General features: G+C 36.7%; 1 protein-coding gene across 1 annotated transcript in view; it reads right to left on the reverse strand.

Annotated features, from left to right (window-relative positions):
- Positions 1-22182, reverse strand: part of KIAA1328 (KIAA1328 ortholog) — a 173729-nt gene that overhangs the window by 142907 nt on the left and 8640 nt on the right. The window contains exons 4-5 of the mRNA XM_051643195.1: positions 21212-21306; positions 12644-12759 (exon numbers count right to left, since the gene is read on the reverse strand). Of these exons, the coding sequence (XP_051499155.1) occupies positions 12644-12759; positions 21212-21306 (211 nt within the window). The remainder of the gene's footprint in view (positions 1-12643; positions 12760-21211; positions 21307-22182) is intronic.

Consider the following 22182-nt stretch of genomic DNA (forward strand, 5'->3'; position numbering starts at 1 on the left):
ATTGTGCAGAGATCCCTAGACACCACAGCAGATGTACCTAAAGCAGTGTACCAAGATAGCTTTCTGGGGAAAACAAGAGGCTTTTCAGGGTAACCAAATCTAGACTCACACTATCAGTGATAACACCACGCAATCCTGTCTACAATCAAATTCTGTCCTGAAGGTAAGTTTATGTTACTATAAAATATATATAACTATTTTATATATAACATACTATAACTTCTCTCTGCAGATAATTAGAAATGTATTTCTGATTTTTAATTTCCCTCTAATCACAGGGCAAATTTATTTAGCAGATTTATTGGCAGGTTAAAGCAAAGAGCATTGGAATGTTAAATATGGCTATTAGCATTGAAATACAGCAGTAAGGTCTCACAGAACTTGTCCAGTTACCTGAAGTGACAGTTGGACTTTAAGAGTTGTGCTGACTTGAGTCTTGTTCTGCACTGTTAAGAGCTGATGAGTATCATCTGTAAAAGCATCTAAGGATCTTTCATCAATGTGGATAACAATATTTATATCAACCAAAAAATTCTCCCTGAAGATAATGAAATATGAAGAAAACCACACAATCATCTGAGCAGTGTAACTGGAAGAGTTCACATGCTATGAAGGCTGTTGAGTTCTTTGTTCACATTTTTATATAATTACAGGAGTTCTTCTCTCTGAAGAAACTACATGAAAGCAATATCCCCTTATTTCAGTATTCTGGTCCCTGCATGTAACAATATTAGTCCTGCCAATTATTGTGACCACTGCATATTTTCTTTACCACTTATTTTATTTTTGCATTTTGGAACATAAGCTCTACTCCACTCCTGAGGATGCTTCATTAACAATTTCAAGGTGTCATAGCTTAATATGCACAAATCAGCTGAAAACAGTATCTACAAAAGGATTAGTAGATGCCCAAACTGCACTAAAAAAAACTGCATTTACAGGACTTCTGAAGACAGCAAGGTGCCACTTTACTGTCAAATTCCAAGCTGAGTTTACAAAACTACTAAGTGGGGAAAAAATTCATTTTTACTAACAACGATTTACATGCACCAGTCAAATGACAAACCTTCACAATGGTATTTTCAGATTTCCAAACAGTAATGCTAAGTAGTTCAGATGTTAAGTATGTGATTTCATTTATCAAAACATGTGCCAGAAATGAAACTGTACAGGGATAAGAAGAAGCCTGGCTGATTGCAAACTGCTGAAAGAAAAGACATATTGCTAAATCTATCATATCTGAACTTTGCTGGAGTTAGATTAATGCAGAAGCAATAGTCTTGGCCTGGCAATTAAATTTAAACAAAATCATCTTTTGGCATGCTTAGAATTACAGTTTAGGATGCCGTCACAGCATGCCAACTACTCCCAGGCTGCATCTGCACTGGCACCAAGCAAGATACATTCGCTGTAAACAATACTACTTCTTCATTTCCTGGTTCATCCAGAAGGGTTTGAGCAAGTTTAGACTCAATTGTTTTATTCCATTTAATTCTCAGTAGTTGGGCTATACATCCTTTGGCTGAAATATTTTTCAATCACTTCAGTACTTAAGATGTCACACTTAATGCATAATCTGACACCAAAGAGTTACAGTTTGAATATTTCCGTTCTTTTACTTTTAATTCAGTATCATGTTTTATTTAAAGATAAAATGTTAATCTTCTGAAGTTAAAAATCATTATACCTTACCTTTTTATGGCCACATATTGAAATAAGGATATTTGCCAACTACCTAAAGCGTTCTTTTCAAGATTGAAATGAGAAGCTGACAGGAGTTTATCTCAGAGTATGTGCAGTACAACAGACTGCCCTTGCACGCCAGAGGTGCTCTCTTCAAATTGTCTAGTACTTCACAGATGAAATTAGCACATCTCACCAACTGCTACCCCACTTTGGTGCACCCTGTTTTAATCCTGAATAAAAAGTCTACCAAAAAGCACCTTCCTCCAAATTGTTTCCTATGAACTTGTTGCATGCACTATTGCAACCTCAAAGTGTAATAGAAATACTTCAAAAAGCCAGCAGTTCTCTCTGTAAATTTCTCAATTCTCTCAAGTAAATTTCTTGTTGTTGTTTTAATATTGCTACTACCCATGACTTAAAGCTATACACACACCAACAGAATGAGGCCTTAGACTGCAAGCATTTCCCAGCAGCGATTTTTGTCTCTACTTGTCTGCAAAGCAACTAGCAAATTGTTAAATCATCTATAATTAAAGATACCATAAGCCCAGAACCCATCAGAATATATGACCATTTTGCTCACATAGCCCTTTATGCATATGCCTTTTTATTTCAGTCCAAGTATCCTTTTCCATTTGGCTGTCTCCTTCCAATCTTTTTCAACAACATGCCCAAGAAGAGAGCCTTTTTTAAACATTTATTTTTATGTATAAAACACAATGGAAATAACAAATCTTTGTAAAACATTCTCAGTCTGTGACTCTAAAATGTTTGTTTTATTTAAGATTTTCAGAGGTACACATTGGTTTTATTGCTTAAGACTGAGAGTGTCTGTGAAATGCCACAGATAAGCAATGTGCCCAGTTAACCTTTCACATGACATAAAGGCCAGCAAGCAATACCCCAAATTTTAAATAGGTAAGTAGGAGGTAAGACAGTAGAGTTACCCAATGCCACATACCGTAAGACAGTAAAAGCTTAGAACTGACTAGAGCTTCACTGGGTTGCCATGCTTATACACATGGGTCATGTCTGGCTTACAAACAACACAACATACATCTTGCTATTTACTTTTTCCTGTGACCACAACTATATACTGCAGGTTGCACTCATCTGCTCTACCTCTGGCACTCCCCTTACAACTGTAAGGAAGTCATCCTAAGATAAAGTTCATAGAATACAAGATGCAACATATTGATTTAATTTTTAAGTGAAAGAAAAGCAGTGTGGGTTTGGTGGTCATGCTCATTGTATTTATTTGTCTTTATTCCATCATATCGACATTCAGAACTGCAATTTCTGGCACTGTCTCAGGTTTTTGACACTGTTTCCACTGTTCATTTCAGTACAAGTATCAAAGCTCTTACATGCATCTAAAGAACCAAAGCAACACTGATCATACAACAATCATCATCCCCACTTAATTAGTAAGGACTCATAGACCTCTGACTGCCTGTAGAATAACAAAACTAAAAAAAATCTACTTTAAATGGAAAACTAATAACCTGACAGTGCACAATTCCAAATGCACTTCTGCTCACAAACATTGAGTCTAGCAGCTGAAATTTCTCCCTTCCTCAACCTTCTCTACGGTGACAGTCTGCTGCCAGGAAAGTCAGGCCACAGACCACTGCCTAGATAGACATCTGCTACACAGGGATCCATGCCTTACACGTGAGGCAATCTCAAGGTTACAATCTTCATTTTAACACATCATTACTTCGAATTTTAGAAGACACTTCCTCTCTCATAAGAAGAATAGTCTCCCACCCTTCATAAAAAAACTATCTGTTACAACATTTGGAAGTGACTAGTAGGGGTGAAAGCTAAGTTTAATTTCTTACAGATTCTTTACAATGAAACAAACTATATCTAAAAAGTGCAGATATGCTTTTTTATTTCTTTTGCAGTTCAGGGGAGGGGGGAAGGCAACACATCTCTGATTTGTATATTAAAGCACAAGCATCTGTCCTACTGATGATATTCTAGGGAAGCACATTAGCATAAAATTTAACGATGTCAAATAAGTGGATGTGAAATAGGGACTGCGTAAAGACACTATTTCCAAGCCTGACAGAAACATCACTGTTTAGAAATGCAAATGAAACCATTATGTTCAATAATTATATGAAAATATGAACAGTTCAGCATGTTTTCCAGCCCTGATGGCGGTTAATGGGATGTACGCTTATGTAAATAACTACTATTAAAGCTAATGCTGAAAAAAACTAATAAATTCATACTAAAGCAACTGATTTAGTACGCTTTTAAACCCCAGCAGTGCTCACTTATTAGAAAGGAGTGCATTCTTATGTTTAGAACTCATTACTGTTACAAGTCACTGCAACTCCATCAATTACCATGCATTAATGAAAATGGGACACATACAAAAAAAATTATTGCCTCTCAGCAGTTTTCTTTAAAGACAAAATATAGGGGTATTACCATCATGGGGCCTTGAGGGGAACTTATCAGCAACATAATCTTTATTACTACAACTGTACTCCCTGTGTTATAACCCTGTGGTGTTTTTTGTCCCAAGAAGTAAACCTTTATGTAAAACTCTTGACATACACTCAGTGCAAGTGACCATACTGCCATCAGTAAAAAACTGCCATTTCCACAACTAAAAATGCATTTAAACAAACATATATAGACATTAATATGTGATCTGAAAAATGTAGATGTGAAACGAAAAACTACAATTCCTGAAACTAGAGAAAGGAGGTGTAATGCAAACAGAATTAAGGATCAAAGGTACAGATGGAAGTATTCTATTAAGTTCTTGTATAGGGATAAATTCCATCCAGTTTTACACTCACACTTTTAACAACCTCCCAGAGAGCCATGGAATTAAGACTTTAAGGACACCATTCTTTCCTTTTTGGATGTCTTCTCCAATTCCTCAGCATTACTTCAAAAATTGTTAGCCCTGGTTAAACATCACAACGGAAAGAGAAAAAAATCCAACACAACGCTGTTATAGCAATGAAACCCTACAGAAATTAAAAGCTGAGATTTATTTAATGTCTATAACTCTACAACTAATTCACTTCCACTTTCTAAGCCGTCTCTGGAAATGAGACATTAATGTAACATCCACTAGTTCTCAAGAACTTTAGCAAGGCTGAAAATGCTTTTATATCAGTTTGCATTGACTGTCAGTGTAAATTAAGGATGGGTTCAAACAACCTTACAAGAGACTACAGACAAAGAACTGATGTCAAATGGAGAAGATTCACATAGGACAGTTATCTGACTAGTCTCAGCTGCTGTAAACTTCAGTCCAAGACGGCATTCTGCTACTGAAAGTCACACACCAACTTGCCTCTCATCTGACTACAAAAGCACCATGAATAAGAAATAAAAAAAACCCTTAAAAATGGAAAGGAGAAAAGAGAAAAGAGATGGTTTAAGTTTTAATCATGCATGAACAGTGACAAAGTCCATTTAGGCCAACATCCACTATAATAGCCAGTGTTAGATTAATGCTATGTACTGTCTTCAGCATAAGGCAAAAATAAAAGCTACTCCAGCCTGAAAAATTTACAATCTAAAAGCAGGTAGCAAAATTAGCCTTGCAGAGGGCCAGCAGTTGACAGCATACAACAGCAAACCCGCAGTCACTGTGACAAATGTCTGATGGGAGCGGTGGAAGAAAAAAAAACCAAAACTATCTGATTGCTTTCACTAAATCTTTGTTGAAAGAGAGGTATGAAGTGTTTTGCTATCTAGACCATTAAAACTACCTCATGAGCGAAGGCCACTCTAAGGTTGAAAACAGTAAGACAAATTTGCTACTGATTAATAATAAAGCCATTCATTTTATTCTTCAAATCTAAAGTAATTACAAGCCAGAGCATGGCAAATGGATTTAGCAGAAGCCATTACGTCAGAAGAATCCTTTAAAGAAGAAGAGTAATTTAAAAGACTAAACTGAATAATGAACTCTCCTGAACAACAATTATTATGAGATTGATTTATTGAAAGTGTATTTAATCATGCAAGAAATGTTTAAACTTTCAAAAATAGTTCAGGAAGACAGAGAAACCAATACCAGAGTCAGCCCAACGCCCTCATTATAGTTGAGAAGCTGAAGCAGATGGAGAATTCATTTAGTTTGGAAGGATAAAGTACATCAATTTCTCTGAATCCACATTTTTAGTCAATTTGTTACAGTACCAGCTTCAACAATTAATGATCTCATTTTCCCATTTGTGCTTCCTTTTAAGAGATCTCAGTCTTTGTTTCCAAATGAGCCAAATGTCATAAAGGCAAATTTAACTTAAAAAAAAAAAAAAATCCCTTTGAAAACTCTCATGCCAAATATCTCAGCAATAGCCACAAAAGCAAGGGTCAGGCAAGTAGCCTGGTCAGTTAAAGCACCTGAAAAAAAGATATGCCTTTCACCTGAGACACAGCCTTTCTGACCAGCCTGGATTCTACAGAGAAATACCTTTTACCTAACCCACTTCAGGTTTTTTTCCTTAGGGTGACTGCTGTTGATATACAAGATTGCCATGGCTGAAGATGCATTTCTAATGACAGGTCTCTCCCGTTAAGTTCAGACAGGGGTGGCTCATCATATCCAGTTCTGAGATCCACACCGGAGAGGTGGTACAGATAATATCATGTCTGTGCTTAAGATACCACTCATCCTTTAGAGCTAGAGGACAGGGTTCTGTGAAGCATGGCATCCCAGTGGCTATCAACAACCTGGCAGAGCAGAACTCTTACTTTTTAGCCACTAAGACTGCAGCTCAGAAGGAGTAGGTCTCCAGTAGCAGGAAGAAACCACCACAGTATAAAATGCCATGAATCAGAAGGGATGCAAGAATGCTACTAGTCCTCAACACTCACCTCAATGGGCCTCCAAAATTCTATGCCAGGGATGCCTAGTGGGAAAGTCATCTCTTCAGTCAGCCACATATAGAACACCATCATTCCACCCATTACAGTAAAAAATACCAAGAAACTCTGCTTCTCTTAGACCACAGCTATACTTCTGTATTGACAGTACCATCTCACAGAATCACACAGGGACCTCAAAAGATCATGCAGCCCAAACCCCTTGCCAGATCAGGATCCCCTAGAGCAAGGTAAACAGGAACACGTCCAGGCAGGTTTGAATGTTTCCAGTGAAGGAGACTCTGCAACCCCTCTGGGCAGCCTGTCATCTCACAGACAATCCTGCACCACAGGGCATGAAGTTTTAGGGCAAAAAGCCTACTAGCTCACATTCTACAGAGGCTGATGTTCAACTCTTAAGATGCTGCCTATTGATTTTGGATAATTTCATAACATGGACAATGTGGCTAGCTTATGCTCTAAGGGCCTAGCTAGGTTTAAACATAGAAAGCAGAGCTTTAAATTAATCTCCAGTCATTGATCCATTTGAACACTCAACATTACGACAGGCACCACCTTGTTTTTATTTAAAAGTTCATGAAAAATTCAAAATATCTTATTTACCCAATAGTCTTTGACTATTTTTTCTACATTTAAGAAGTTCTTAAATGCATACATTATTTAGCCAATCCTGCCATTACAGAATAGCATATAAATATTCAGAGACTTTTTAATAAGTTCAGCTTTTATTCAACAGACCATAATTGTTGCTTAGAAACATTAACTAGTAAGAGACCTATAATGACAGTAAGGGAAGCACCTTGAAAGAGCGAAGCAGTTATATAAAATGCAAGAAAGGAACAAAATACTAATTTTTTGTTCTCCTTACATGCCTTTAGACATTACGATGCACAAGAAGATATATATCATATGCATTCACACATGAAAAATAGGGAGGGAAAAACTTAAAATAATAAGCTGAGGCAGCCACGTTGAGAAATAAAAAAGGAAAAAAAATAAATGGTCACTTCATTCTCTCAGTTCATAACTTGTCAGAAACCATACTATCAGGAACTGTACTACAGTAACCATAACAAAAGCAGAAATCACAGTCAAGCTTAGCCAAAGTGTGTATTTCTTTCCCCATTTTCAGAAAATCAAATACAACATTAGAGAAATGACAGAATAAATAAGTAAATGCTGTACTCTGATACCTGATTTTCTAATGTTTTGTTCTTTGACATTAAGCATGTCAGCAACTATTTTTTTTCTAAAAAAATCATGCTAATACTACATTAATACAGAAAGTTACAAAGAGGAGAAAATATTTAACTAGCACTAATTTATGAGTATACACAAGAGTAATGTAATGAACTAAGTAATAAAATAACTTTAATAACACAAAGTGTTTTATTAAAGTCTCTAGATAATGCTTACAAGAAGCCCATTATTCTTCTAGGAAATTAATATTCTACGTCTCACTAACAATATTAGCAAATGAGCTGTTTTAGTTAAATTAATATTCATGTTAACTGCATGCAAAATCAACTAATTTAGTAGTCCTACATTACAATATTAAGGACATATGTAAACAGATTCTGTGATCATTTTTAAGACTAAGTAAGTAAACCAAATAAAATGTATTGTATGAACTTGACGAAGTCTTCAAATCAACAGATCATATTGAGTCAGAATATAAGTCCAACAAAAGCTTAAGTACTCCAGGTACATTCTAAATATAAACCAAAATAGCAGTTTTGTAGGGCTGAAGAGTTTAACCTTACAAAAAGAAAAAATAAAAGTCTGTAATAAAAAGAATCTCTTCTTCCCTTTACCTCCCTGTTCTTTGTATCCAAAACTGTAAATTCTGCACATCTTAGAATTCAATAAGCAATTTTTTTTTTTAAGAAGCTTCCTCTCCCTCAATTAATAAATCTTCACAGAAAGGTTCAGGCTGTTTTTGCTTATTAATTCATGCAACACAATCAAATTTAGATGAAAAAAACCCTTAGTGGTTATAACAAGAAAAACTAAAGACCATAACATAATTTCTTTGGGCTTTGAAATAACAGTAATATTTTTTTCTTAATAATCTCATTATCATCATGTTTTTTTTCTAAGACATCTATCACAACAGTACTGGAGCACCTTACAGAAGATATTTTCCTGTTTCTTAAATGAAATTGTATTTGGGACCTAAATTAATAATATGTGCTCAAAAATATGCCAGGAAAAAAAAGGAAACCCAGAAGCTGGTCTCGTAACAGCTCCTAGTAGAAGAGGAAGGGGCAGTGCAAGTAGCCTTAGAGCACAATGTGGTGTGTGCTGATCCTTAACTCTGAAAATGCAAACAAAACAACAAAAAAGTAAAACACTGAAGTTGCAAATCAGACACTCCAAAGCCCATGCCAAAATTCAGATTTCTGCAAGAAGAGCAGTTTAGTCACCCGGTATGTATCCATCACAATCTGGGAATACAGAAGCAAACAGAAGACAAATACTAAGAGCAGATGTTGAGAAAGACAGGGAGGTAGGTTAGACATGGAGAGCCTTCTCACATGAGCTTAGTCTAAACTCTGCTGCAAAGTTTGGAGGGCAGAATACACTGAACAAACACATCCCTGCTTTCATCAGCTGTTTCTCAATCATCTGACTGATTCTAGGCCACCTGCCTCCATCCTGGGTCATCCCTAGCCATGACTGCTTGTCCCAAAAGCTTTAGAACTCATCAGTCACAGGCTTTACTTCTTCACATCAGCCGTGCACAGCCCAGCCTTCTTTTCCAAGTCTTTCCTCCCAGCCAGGTTCTAGTTCCCATTTCCCCAGTACGGCCTCCAATTAAGTCTTCCATTCTACCACCTGCTTAATCTTCCCTTTGATGATGAGATGATGAAGAGATGATAATCTCTTCCCACCACTTTCTTATCCTCATAGCTGTAAAATGCTTTCATTGTGGAAGTTATCAAAAGAATAGGAGCACCTGTTAACTGATTTTCCAGTTTGATCCATTTGGGCAGATTTTATTATGAAAAGCAAAAGATGTCAGCACAGCATAGGTACCTTACGCCACTAAACACTAAGCATCACATCTCCAAAGAACAGCAGCACTGGAACTGTTTTAGAAAACAGGCTACAAGAGTTTTTAAAAGCAAAGATTAGATCCTCTTTTACTTTTTAAACTAGTTGAAACACTTGAGATCAAGTTTATTATGAAAGAAGTCAGTTTCCAGCAGAAACGTCCTGTGAAATACTAGCCAAATATCTACTTTTGACCAATTTTTAAGTTAACATGGTAAGTCTAACAATACTGCTTTGGGGAAAAGACAACTACCTGAAATCCCTAATTTTCCTTAATTCTGTGCTAATAAGTTTTTGGCAGCCCTGACAACAGGCTGGCCTATTTATGATTCACAACGTGCTCATCAGGGTTGTCCTCCATTAACTGCATGCCCTCGGAAGAATTACTCAAATTTCAAAGTTTCAAGTACAATTAAAGGAAGCAATTTACCTTTAAATTTGCATGGAAATTTACTTGCTGTTCTCTGCCCAGACAGCACTGACCAATTGCAAAGCAATGTAAGCTTAGGCTTCAGACAAATGTTCTTCAATGCTGGTAAGTTACCCAAAGTTTTGCAGTGAGATCACTGCATAGCACGTACATCCCCATTCCCCAGGGCTTTTTTCATAGCTCATCAGCAATTAATACAAATGGAGAGATCCACATAGTTTGTCAAAGTAAATAAGAAAATGGAAAGATACAACAAAATGAGGAAAACCTGCCTGTAATGTAGAGATTTAGAGCGCACAAAGTATATCTTTACTGCAAGAGTCTTAATAAGAAAAAAAAAATAGAACACATTGCTGAAAAAACCCCACACTCTTCATGCTATTCAAATTAGACCTTTACCAAGCTGAAATTACACTTCATTGGATAGTTGCAGTTAGATCAGAAGTACCTATTGTTGTAGGGTAATTTTAAATAGTGTGCTAGATAAAGTAATTTTATAGAGAATAAATCAGCTTTGGAAGAGGGAAAAAAAAACAAAACTTCCAGGGTAAGTAAAATTGATTTTACCAGACTTGAAGGTTTTTTTCTTATAGTATTATATCTCTGATATCTTATTTGTAAGTGTACTCTGTACATTTCAAAAGAACTTGAAGAACTTCTAGTTCCTGTATTTGAAAATAGCCAGAATTTGTATTCAACTTCGGCAAGTGATTTCTACCATTTCCTGTCTCTGCAATAAGCTTTAAGTTAAAAGATTATCTGATCAGAGGTATACTGGGGATCTGGAATTATTTGTGTATGATAGGCAAGTATTGCAGTAGTTAAAATTGTATTGTTTTAAATTATAACCTTGTTTTATATTTCTAGCTTTTAAGAGTTTTATGAAGTGTAAAATTTCATGCATTAACCTTCTATCATGTCTGCCAGACTTCTGAAAAAGTATTCGTGCTTGCACAATCTATTTATAGTAAAGGGAAAAAAACTACAGAAAACCAAAAATGACCACAAACAAAAAAGCATGCCTACCTCTTAGTAGCCAAATAAAAACATCTGGTGAATTAGTGAAAGCTTTATGTGCATAAGTTAAAAAGTATTAATCAGGAACTTATATCCCAAGCACATTCATGAGCTGACTGAATACACCAGACATAATATACAACAAAATACTGACTTTTGTGAAATTAATGTAAGAGCTGTAGTCACATGTAATGGCTCTTAAATACATCAGATTTAATGTTTTCCAGGAACTGCTCCATGCTTGGCTAAGCTTGTTGATGTGTATATTATTTAGTACAGACTAAATTCTTTCCTATCACTCTAGGTGCCATTGTGCCACAAGAGATCTTCTGGGTCATCAAGGGCAATCCCCAGCTGACAGACATGTACCACTGAATTCTTTTCACAAGCCAACCAAGCTCCCTCATCAAAAAAGGTTTTCTTCATGTTGAGGCTTCCAGTGCTAAACTGAGAAATATGATTGCTCAGATTTTCAAGAACCCTCCGCTATCTTCATGTTTAAGTTTGTTGACTATTTATCCCTTTATTTCTTTCCCAACAGTGGCCTAAAGCTTGAATAGACCCTTTTTGTCTCAACATTGTCTCTCCCCCTATTCACTTTACCAGCATCTCGACCTACTTTTATATGGCCAGTCACTATTCATAAGCATTCAAACACACTTCTGTTTCTTCTCAGAAAATAGGTTCTCCAGGCCCCCAGACATCTTAAGTAGACCTTCTCCATAACTCTTGTCACTAACTTCATTTACTTGAACAAGGAATGACTCAGGACTGACAACAGTATTGTGCACTAGGTTTCAACAACACTTTTAAAAATAGCCTTAGTATTCTCCCTACTTGAAATATAGGTCCTGATGAATCACATGTTTTTGCTGTGGTTGCACCACTGTCTCCACTGTAGTCAACCATCAGCCTTCTGAAGAATTAAACAAGAAAGCACCAATATCAAAGGTTTGGAAGAGAAATGAACAAGGTAATTTCATACAGGTCTATCACATCACACTGAAGGAAAATTGTAAATCCTGCAACATTGATTAGGACTAAGCATATGCAGTTTAACAAAAATGAAATGGAAGTCACAGCCTGGAAAAAAAAAAAAAAAAAAAAAAAGAGGCTAACATTATTTGAAAAGCAACAAACAAAAGCTACACCAAAAAAGTCTGAACTGGATAAACCTTCTAGTACATACATATAGGTTAAATGCCTTCAGGGTAGGTTGTCTTTACCTGGACATGGAGAGCACTGGAACACCATGCAAGTTTTAGACCTCAATTACAACAACCAAACAGGATTAAGTTTAAAAAAAAAAGTATATCTATAACCATATTTTAATGTATAAATTTCTTATTGTCATTTTTAGTTGACAAAAATCTGTTTTATAGCAAAACAACATCATAGGAACAGCTGGATGGCAGTTTTAAGCTCAAATGAACCAGCGTCACATGCTGACAAGTCATCTCTCTGATTGCTTTTGAATGGCAGCACATGCAGATTCATTCTCTGCCATAAATTAGAACAATTATTTCTCTGTAGTTCACTTTTCATTTCAGACAGAAAGACCCTGCACATATTTTTAAAGGATATCTTCCCTTTCCTTGATGATAAGTTCATTCTGTTCCTCTAGCTGTCTGATCTTCTTCTCAAATGACTCCTGTTCAGCTTTCAGCCGTTCTTCTGTCACCTCCTTTTCTTCACTTACCCTGAAAAGAATTTGAGAGAAATAAAATATATGCCCATAATGACAGTGCCCGAATTCCAGCTCCTCCGCTTTCCAGGTAAATGGATATGACCCTCTACACCCTTAAACAGGTTAGTTCCTCATAACATTTATTTTATTATATTGCACTGGAAGATGCATATGACTTTATCCAATACATGTATTTATTTTTAAAACACACTAGTCACACTAGAGTCTATGCACATTTATGGGTAGCAATGAACAACAAAGTAAGGACCTGAACCCACAATTAGATTTGTGCAGTCTGATTCCCTGCAGCCATAATGAAGACACACTGGGATCCTTACAAGCCTAGGGCATGTAGACAGACAACTCAAATAGGAGCGCTTAGCTGCTGAGACAGGAAGGAAATTGAAAAACTTCTCTTTCTCTTAATCTATGAACTAATCCTTCTTTCACATTTACTGGTCAAATACAAGTCCAGGAAAGGAATCATTTTTCTTCTTAGTTTTCTCTAAACAAAACAATTTGTCCTCATCTCGGGATTTTAAAATATCAAGCCATAGTAGTAAATTCTCCTTTCTGTCTGGGCCATGGCACCCTGTATCTTGCTGCTCAGTGTAAATAATTGGATCAAGATTAAAAGATGGCAATGTGAGAAAGGCTTACAATGATCATTTATTCTGCACCTCAAGAGCAAGCTGTAAAAACGTTTATTCTGGTATCACGTAGGCAAGAAGACCATAATGCACAGATGATCCTGTAACTATGCTAAAAACCTTAGAAATTATGGTTCTATAATAGCTCTACAAAAATATTAAGTAATGAGCTTAGACTAATAAATATTATTGCTCTGCACTTAGGCAATTTCTGTTGCTGAAGGCTCTTAAAGTTCAGGCTTTTATGATGATGAAACAGCTGCCACAACACAGATGACAGGAGACCAAAGCAGTAAAACTGTCACAAAACTTCAGTTTTAACTTCCTCTAAGTGGAACACTCCTATAGGAAGAGGAAAGGGGGGAAAAATATATTGAAAAACCATATAGGCATTGGACTAAGCCTTCCACTCATCCCATCAGACTCACTGACATTCTTAACTCCATTCAGGGACTAAGCCATCCATTTGACATCAGGACATTTCCCTTAAGAGAGCACAGGTTTGTTTTGATGTTCCACTGGAAAAGATAAACACTAAAACTGGGTAGCCCCACTGGTGTAAACTCTAGAAAGGCAGTATTCCACAACTTTAAGAGCAACCCACAGCCCTTCCCACAACAGTTCTTGAAGACTGCGTGAAGCTGGAATAAGTTAACACTGACACTCCCACCTTTTCTATACAAACCTGGAGGGAGAAAAATAACATATAGCATGTCATTATATTCTGTAAGTTAGATTGGTTTGAAAGCATCCAACAAATTATAAATTGGAAGGTTTCTAAATTACACCAAAAAAAGACATGAATTTAGCACAAAAGCATTCCACTATTCACATGCCCATGGCTCAGTTACAATCCTGTTGCCAGCAGCATCCATCAACTTATTCCTAGGCCTCTTTCCCTCCACTCAAGGCTGTCAAGAGATACACATACATCAGGAAATAAACAGTGAAAAGGCACCCAGCTGTATTAACTCTGGATCCACCCACTTCTGCTCTCCTTAGTAAGAAGGCAACAAACTCCTGTAAATTATCTGCTATACATCCTTGCTTTCCAGTGCAGTCCAAATGCCACAGGCTGCAGACCCATACTGTTGCATCTAACAACAATCAGTTCATTTTCTCTGAATTTAGAGCAATCAGGTAAGTGACTGCAGCATATATAGCCTTCCTTCACATAATCCATATACAGCCTTCCTTCACAGAACCAGTGGAAGATGCAAGAATGCTTTAAGCTTCTTAAGAGTTAATAAAAAAATAATAAAATAAAAAAAAGAAAGTAGAGAACAGGGAGTAAAAACCATCAATTAGAAAAAATCAATGAAGACAGCAACGTCTGTGTAGATGAAAGACAGGAAGGAAAGAAGAATAGGGAAAAACTGTAAGATGAGAAGGGAAATAGGACAAGTATTATCTCCAGGGTACTATATAAGGCATGAAGCTCGGTTACAACCAGCAGGATTGATGCTGCATTAGAAAAAGGTTAGAGACAACTAAAACAATGAGCTATGCTGGCATCCAAAAATACTAAAATCAAACAATGATACAAGGAAATAAGGTAAGCAAGGACAGAGCACTGGAGAAATTAGACTAAACCTGGCAAATTTTACCCATCTCTAGATTCTGTGATTTGCTGCTTGGATCATACTGCATCACATTCACGTGTTGTGTTTGTATTTAACACAGATCACAGCAAGCTGTCATACTCAGAGGCAGATAAGTTTACTGTGCCACATATCTTATGCAGTAAATGACAGAGAATAGAAAGTGATCTTAAAAGCAATGTGGCAGTATGTGTTTATGTATCAGGAAGCAGGAGACAGCCCATAAAGGGCAGGAGAGACACTGAATACAGTTACTCACAGGAGGTGGCAAAAGCAAGTTAGAGAAAAGGAATACAAGAACGTCATCAGATTGTGCTGGATTTATGTCACTTCCTATTTATAGCTCAGTGAGATTTTTTATATACTTATTTCCTTGTCTTCTGGCAGCAAAGAACAGATGATTTTTAGCAGAACTAGGAAGAACTTCACTAATGCTAAACAGAAATATTACAAGGCTCATAATGCTCCTGAAAAGGATTTTCATCCACTTTTCACCCTCTCATGGTCAGAAAAGAGCAGTGAAAGAAGGAAGGCACAGCAACTACAAAGGGCACAACTGCTCCATTGGGCAACATGGTAGTGTCCATTTCTGTTACTGCTCTTTTCAGGAACAAAAAGAGAACTGACAGCTAAGAGTGAAAGTGACAAATCAGTAAACTATTCCTGCTGCTCAGTGTCTGCAACATTTTCTTGGATGCAATTTACATTCACCTATCTCGTGTCAAAGGACCTTCTTTGCTCAAAATGTGTTTTAAACTCAACACTTCAAAGCTTATGTAATACTAGATGCTCTTAAATAAAGGTTTTAATTTTTATTTTACAGGAGCCTCTGTAGGAAAATAAAAATTAATAATGCAGATATATTGACAAAAAAACCTTCTAGGACATCAACCTTAGGGTTCAAATTAATTCCTAAATCATCATTTCCAATTATTATGAAGCTTCTCCCAAGTCCACTGCTGATACTAGTAGTTCTGACTGTTTGATCTGAAGAAGAAATTGATCAACAAGTTTGCTGATGACACTGACTCATTGCACTGAGTAAGCAGGACTGATACTCTTCAGGTGGAATTTTTGAAGCACACAACACATCAACTTTTTTTTGTCCAATGAAAAACTGGCATGCACAAGAAAATGCCATGATAATACATCAACACTACACTAGGGACAAAACTCAAAATAACTCTTCCTGACTGAAGGGACTAAAAAAATCTTTACCAAGTTGGGGGGAAGGGGGTGGACACAGAGAAGAGCTGAAAAAGCAATTTAAAATAGTGTTTTCTATTTCTTAAAAATGTTAGGAAAAAAAAGAGCTTTGGCCAAGAGAAATCTGAATGCATTAAAAACTCTAGTTGAGCTAGTTAAGACAGAAGACAAACAAAATGCAGAAACACAGACACTGGAAACTTCACTGATCAGTCCTTTATTTGTTGGGAGAATTAATTTTTTAGGGAACACTCACCTGACACTAGTCTTCCAACTAGCTAGCAAAGATGAAAATATTTTTGTGACCGTTCTCAAAAACCACAAGAATGGGTTCTAGAACAGGCAAGACAACAGGGGGAGGAAAAATGGAGCAAAGACCAAGAAAAAAGCATCATGCAGAGCCCAGCACACAAAAATCATGGAATGAAATCGGGTGTTCCAAGTGAAAGATGTGATCCAAAAACATGAAACAAGAAGTCTTCATGTCAGAGTTGATCATAAAATGCCTCTGGCAGAACAGAAGAACAAAGTGTCTTTAATACCAGCAGTGCAGGAAGAGAGAATGGCAGTTTTTTGTCTAAGGACACTGTTCACAAATCTCATACTTTTTACTCAAGTACCATGGGTAGTTTGTAGAAATTAAAAAAAACCCATAACAAAAAAAAAAACCACACCAATCCCAAAATTTAATTGAAATTGCCTCACAATGGATACATTTTATGATATGCCACTTGCAAAATAATATAAACTAGTTCTCACAGCACGAATTTATAGCTGCAAATGACTTTTTAAGCACAAAAGGTAAGTGTGATTCGTGATACAATAATCCTAGGCACGCTTTAACTATCAACAAGAACTAATTCTCTGAAAAGCTTAGGGATATCTCATTTGCAGTCTCACTGCCTGACCAATTAAGAGAACTGCAGCACAACACTGCCCCTGAAGTAGCATGCACAAAAAAGAAAAGATCTTGACATTGAAGTTAAAGCTAGGTAACAATCTGGTTAAATACGAGGTAGGTTAAACAACCCGGGAGAGAAGGCAACACAAGAGGCCAAACACTACAGATTTGTAATAGGGGCTTCCAACAGGGAAGTTGTCCTTCAAAGATCCTAAGAGCTGTAAGAAAAACACTTAAACAGCAGATATACGCTACAATAGTTTTACAGTCCTCCTTTGTCATGGTTTCCAGTTCTGTAACCAAATTAACCTTCTGATTCCTATTTTCACCTTTTGTTGGCAAATTTCAATTTTAGTTGGTCAATTTCATCTTCATATGAGGATAAAACATCCACATAAAGCAATGCCAGCACAAAAGACTAGCATCCCACACTGCCAGCACCCTATAAAGGGTTTAGGAATCTGAGGTCTTGGGAAGGAGAAAGCATTTTTGCAATAAGGAAAAAAAGGGCTGTCTGAAGGCTGTTTTATTAGCTGCTGGGTACAAGGCCATGACAGTGGGCTTTGCCAGGAAGACTAATCTGATGGCAAAAACCATCTTGTATCTCATTTGAAAAGGGCAGTCAGCCCCTCCCTTGGGTGAGTAAGGGTACTATGATACCTTTCTGCCTAAATTGCTTTCAAAGATTTGTTTGCAAAGGCAACAGGGAGCCAGCTTTCTCCATGTTAATCTTATCTGAAGAAAGAAAGAATACAAAGAGTTAGATACCAATTGTCACCAGTAAAAACAAAAATTAAACTTCCATGAACCATTCTAGTCACTTAGTAAATGTTTCTGTTCATTCAAAAGCAAATTGGATATGTAAGCTGAGCAGGCGTACGTGAGCTGTGTAGGCTAGGAAGAAGTATTTATGACTTCTATATCACAGTAGGAGCCAAAAGGTCACAGTACTACAGCTATATAGCAGTGAGGAGCAAGGTGAACGCCTGCAAGCACGCACACACTCAGTGTGTCCGCAAAGGAAGTTATGATCCTCCCCATTCTGTCGATTAAAATATTTAGTACGGACTAGTTTGCAACCATTCTCAGTATGGTGTCCAGCAAGTCCCTAAGGCTCAACAGTCAACAGGCTGGATCCCAGACCTTGCACTCCTCCCTCTTGGAAGACACTAATGTGCCCTGACATTGGTGCAGAGTATGAGGGTAAGAATCCTTCAGTGTCTTCACCATGTCACTGCTCACTTCATTACATCAGCTGATGACCGCCTCAGGAGCAGCTTGCAGTAATGAAAGCTCAGCGGAAGTCTTTTTTTGCCTCATAAAAGGGCTCCAGTGGTAGGAAGAGCTAAAATTTGCTATTCCTGTGCCACTTTCACCACCACACCAGCAGCATCTTGCTGGAAACACAAAGGTACCACGCTGGTTACTTTTGAAAATAATGGCTTGATCACATTTGAGAATTTCTCATTTACTCAAAGCACTTCGGCATTTGTGTGTAGGACTCATTCTACTCAGAACTTGCCCTAAAAAAACTATTTTAAAAGAATCTGTTGACACAATTAAAAAATTCAAATTTACAACACTCAAGTCATTTAAAATTTGGATTCAGTGTGCCTCTCTCTTTTCACCTTAAAAGGGAAGATAGACTGGATATGTTCAAATTAAGGCAAAGTAATGGTTAGATTTACAGGTAGCAACACTGAGCAAAAACTAAGATTATTTAGCCTAGAAAGGAGGATTAGAAAGGATACAGCTGAGTACTTCCTTTCAACCCTGTCTCAAAATTCAATTTCATCAAGCCCCTAACAGATAATGTGATGTCAGCCACTGGAATCCCCAGCAGCAGAGTATTACAGCCATGTAACTGATTTTTGACAAAGGAAAGGATAATAATACAGCCAGAGTTAGAATTTACTCATACTAAGACAAAGTGTCTCACTGCAGCACATTAGCTAATGCAGAGGCACACACCTTCCCAATGTTCAAAAGTGCATTGGGAACAGGAACTGGAGGAAGAGAAGAAAAAATAGGAAGAGAAAGAAAAGTACATTAGCTCTCCTTCAGCAGTGACAAAGTCAGGGGAAAGATCAAAATCCTACACTGCTCAAGCAAGACTTGGTTGAAATTCAAGCACCGGGAGTTCATCATATTTTGCTACTGGTTTCCACACAGACAGAATTTTACCACTTTACAATTGCCTTGATGCAGACAGTTATTGACCAATCTAATTCTGTCCACCATCCTGCAATAAGCATGCAAGAATTAGTCCCAACTAACATCAGTTTCATATATAAATAGCAGCAAAATAAAGAATGCTGAAGTATAGCTCTGGTCAAGTGCAGTCTTTATTATTTCAATGATCTACTGCAGGACAGTTGTCTTGGAAAACTTTTGGCATTCTGCTGATTCTTTTCTTCTCTGAAATATCAAGGAATGTTCTACTGCATGTAAAAATCTGCCATTATTGCAAAACTAGGGATGAAAATTATGGAAGGTTTTAAAAAGTGACGAGGTGAGCGGAATTAAAGTTCAGCTTCCCTATTACTCTGCAAAGGTCTTTTAATTACATCCAATAAAAATATGATTAGGTTTAAAAATAAAAGAGAACTAAGTATAAAATAATAGTGTTCCACTAATTTTACTTTTCAAAATTAATGTTGCTGCACCTTCTATTTTTCTTCAAAGAAATGTCAGGCAGAAATATCAAACTGTCCTCAGGGAAAAATCACAGCATCTGAGATTTAAGAAGAATCCCATGCTCAAATGAGTTAGTGTACTGCTATTCACTAGGGAGCAGTGTATTATGAGGAACAATGTAATAAAAGGCTTTTTTTAATATTAGAATATACCTCTATATATCAACAGTGGCAACAGTGTCCGAATAGCTTCAACATCTGACAATTTGTAACCAGGCTTCCCAGAAATCTACTCTTTATGACAGCCTTAACTAGACATTCTCTAATACAAGGTAGGATAAAATAGAGTTGCAAGCATGAAGAACTTCAGAAATTACTGAAATACTGTATAGCAAGAAATCCTATATTGGTAGAAATTATTAGCACACAAAATGGTTCACTGGATGAGGATAATCAAAGACAAAATATTCCTAGCTGCACCAGAGACTTACTGCATGACCTTGAGCAAGTAACAATTTCTCTGTTCAGAAAGAAAAAGGACAGTAATGCTTGCCAATTATTGCACAGACATATAAAGTCTATGGCAAAAAACATTTCATTAACACCTGAGAACTTGCATTTTGTTCTAGAAAAACTTTTCCTTTACAAATTCTTAGTACAGACACTGATGTTAGCCCAAAGGATGTGAGATCATCTCATACACTGTCCGCTCTGATGCTGTGCAAAGCCCTGCTGGAGTCCCATGTTCTGCTCCTCAAACTTACAGCCACTATGTAAGAAGCAGATTTCCAGAGATTCTTAAGCTTTAGGGATACAATGGAGGAGAAAAATCTCCTCACTCAAATTCAACCTACTTTTCACGTAATTTACCTTTGTGAAAGCAACGAACACTGGAATGAAACTTAGAAAACACCTTTTGCTAAAGCTGAGAAACTTGCACTATTTCTGTTTCTCCTTTCAAAGAATAGGAAGAACTTGAATAAATTCATCAAACCAAAAGAAAGTTTGGGTAGATAAATTAAAATTACAATGGATCCTCATTGCTCTGCCTGTCCAAACAGGAGGGAGTACTGATTAACATGTTTCAACCACAAGATCCCAACTTTAAGGTAACATTCCATATAAAAGCTTACCTTTGACAAATAAAGACTACAAGGTTTCATATCAACAAAGTTTGCAATTTCCAAAAGACAACATGATACAAGTAGCAAACAAACCCTGTGACTACATTTATACCAACGAACTGCTGCAGGTCACGTAACTTTGGCTCTTGGTTTCAATAGGTTTAGGAGATTTTGGGCCCAGGAAGCAAGGAAAAATTGATCAGCCTGCTTCATTGTTCATACCTCTTCCTGCAAGAAAAATTACATTATGCAAACAGTCCGTGCCATAATGCAGTACTGCATTGCTTGATGTTAATTAGAGGAATAACTACTTAAACAATGCATTTTCAGGTGATGCTTATTCTTACCTGGCAAGTTCTTTAATTAAGTTTGCAATGCGTCTCTTGTCCTCAGGACACAAATCCTTTAAAGAAGCAGTCTTCATTCCTCCCTCACTAGGGACCTGGAAATTTAAAGCAACATTTTAGAAAGTACTCTTTATGGGAGAAAAAGTATTTTATAAGGTATAAAAGCATTTCAAGAGCTAATAATTAGAAGTTGAAAGTTGACAAATTCCAACCAGAAACATAATATATATTTTTCAAAACGTAAGTACAACTCAGTGAAACAAATTACCAAATTATGGAGAATTATTTTAAGAGACTTGCAATTCACATGCAAGCTGTAAGCTTAAACTGGATAAGGTTTTAAGACATACAGTATTCATTGATTCATAGTAAATAAAGGACAGAAGGTTCTCATGACTTGGAAATATAGCGCAGCAAAATCCAAATCCATGTTCAAACTTTATCAGATTAGGATTTTAGAATAAAGAGTTAAAAAAAAAATTCTGCCTTAGCATTTATGACCAAAGCATACAAAGCGGCAAAAAAGTATACAATGTATTATTAGTAGATTGTAAGTCTTACCTCAAAGGATTTTTTTTTTAAGGCACAGAAAAGTACATACCCTTTCCACATGTCACTATCGTTTGGTTTTAATCACTTATTTCCTACCTTCGTACTTAATACTCCTTCTCAAAACTAACCTTTAACATATTCCTGTATTTCAGTTCTTTCTATACATTGCTCCACCGCACTGAGAACTGAAGCACTTCTTTTCACTGTCCACCAGAGGGCATATTGCCGTTCGTGTTTGCAACAGTACCTTCCATTATGAACGTTAGTGCCATTACCTGTTTTGAGCGTGTCCAAGCAGCATACAGTTCTAAGTTCCAAACTGTTTTTATTTATCAAAAACTTCTAGAATCAGTGACTCAGTTCACCAGTGCTAGTGATAAGCACAAAATAAGAATCACAAGATGAAAGCATCAATTAGA

The sequence above is a fragment of the Apus apus genome, chromosome Z, assembly GCF_020740795.1.
Source record: "Apus apus isolate bApuApu2 chromosome Z, bApuApu2.pri.cur, whole genome shotgun sequence".
In the NCBI taxonomy this organism is placed as follows: domain Eukaryota; kingdom Metazoa; phylum Chordata; class Aves; order Apodiformes; family Apodidae; genus Apus; species Apus apus.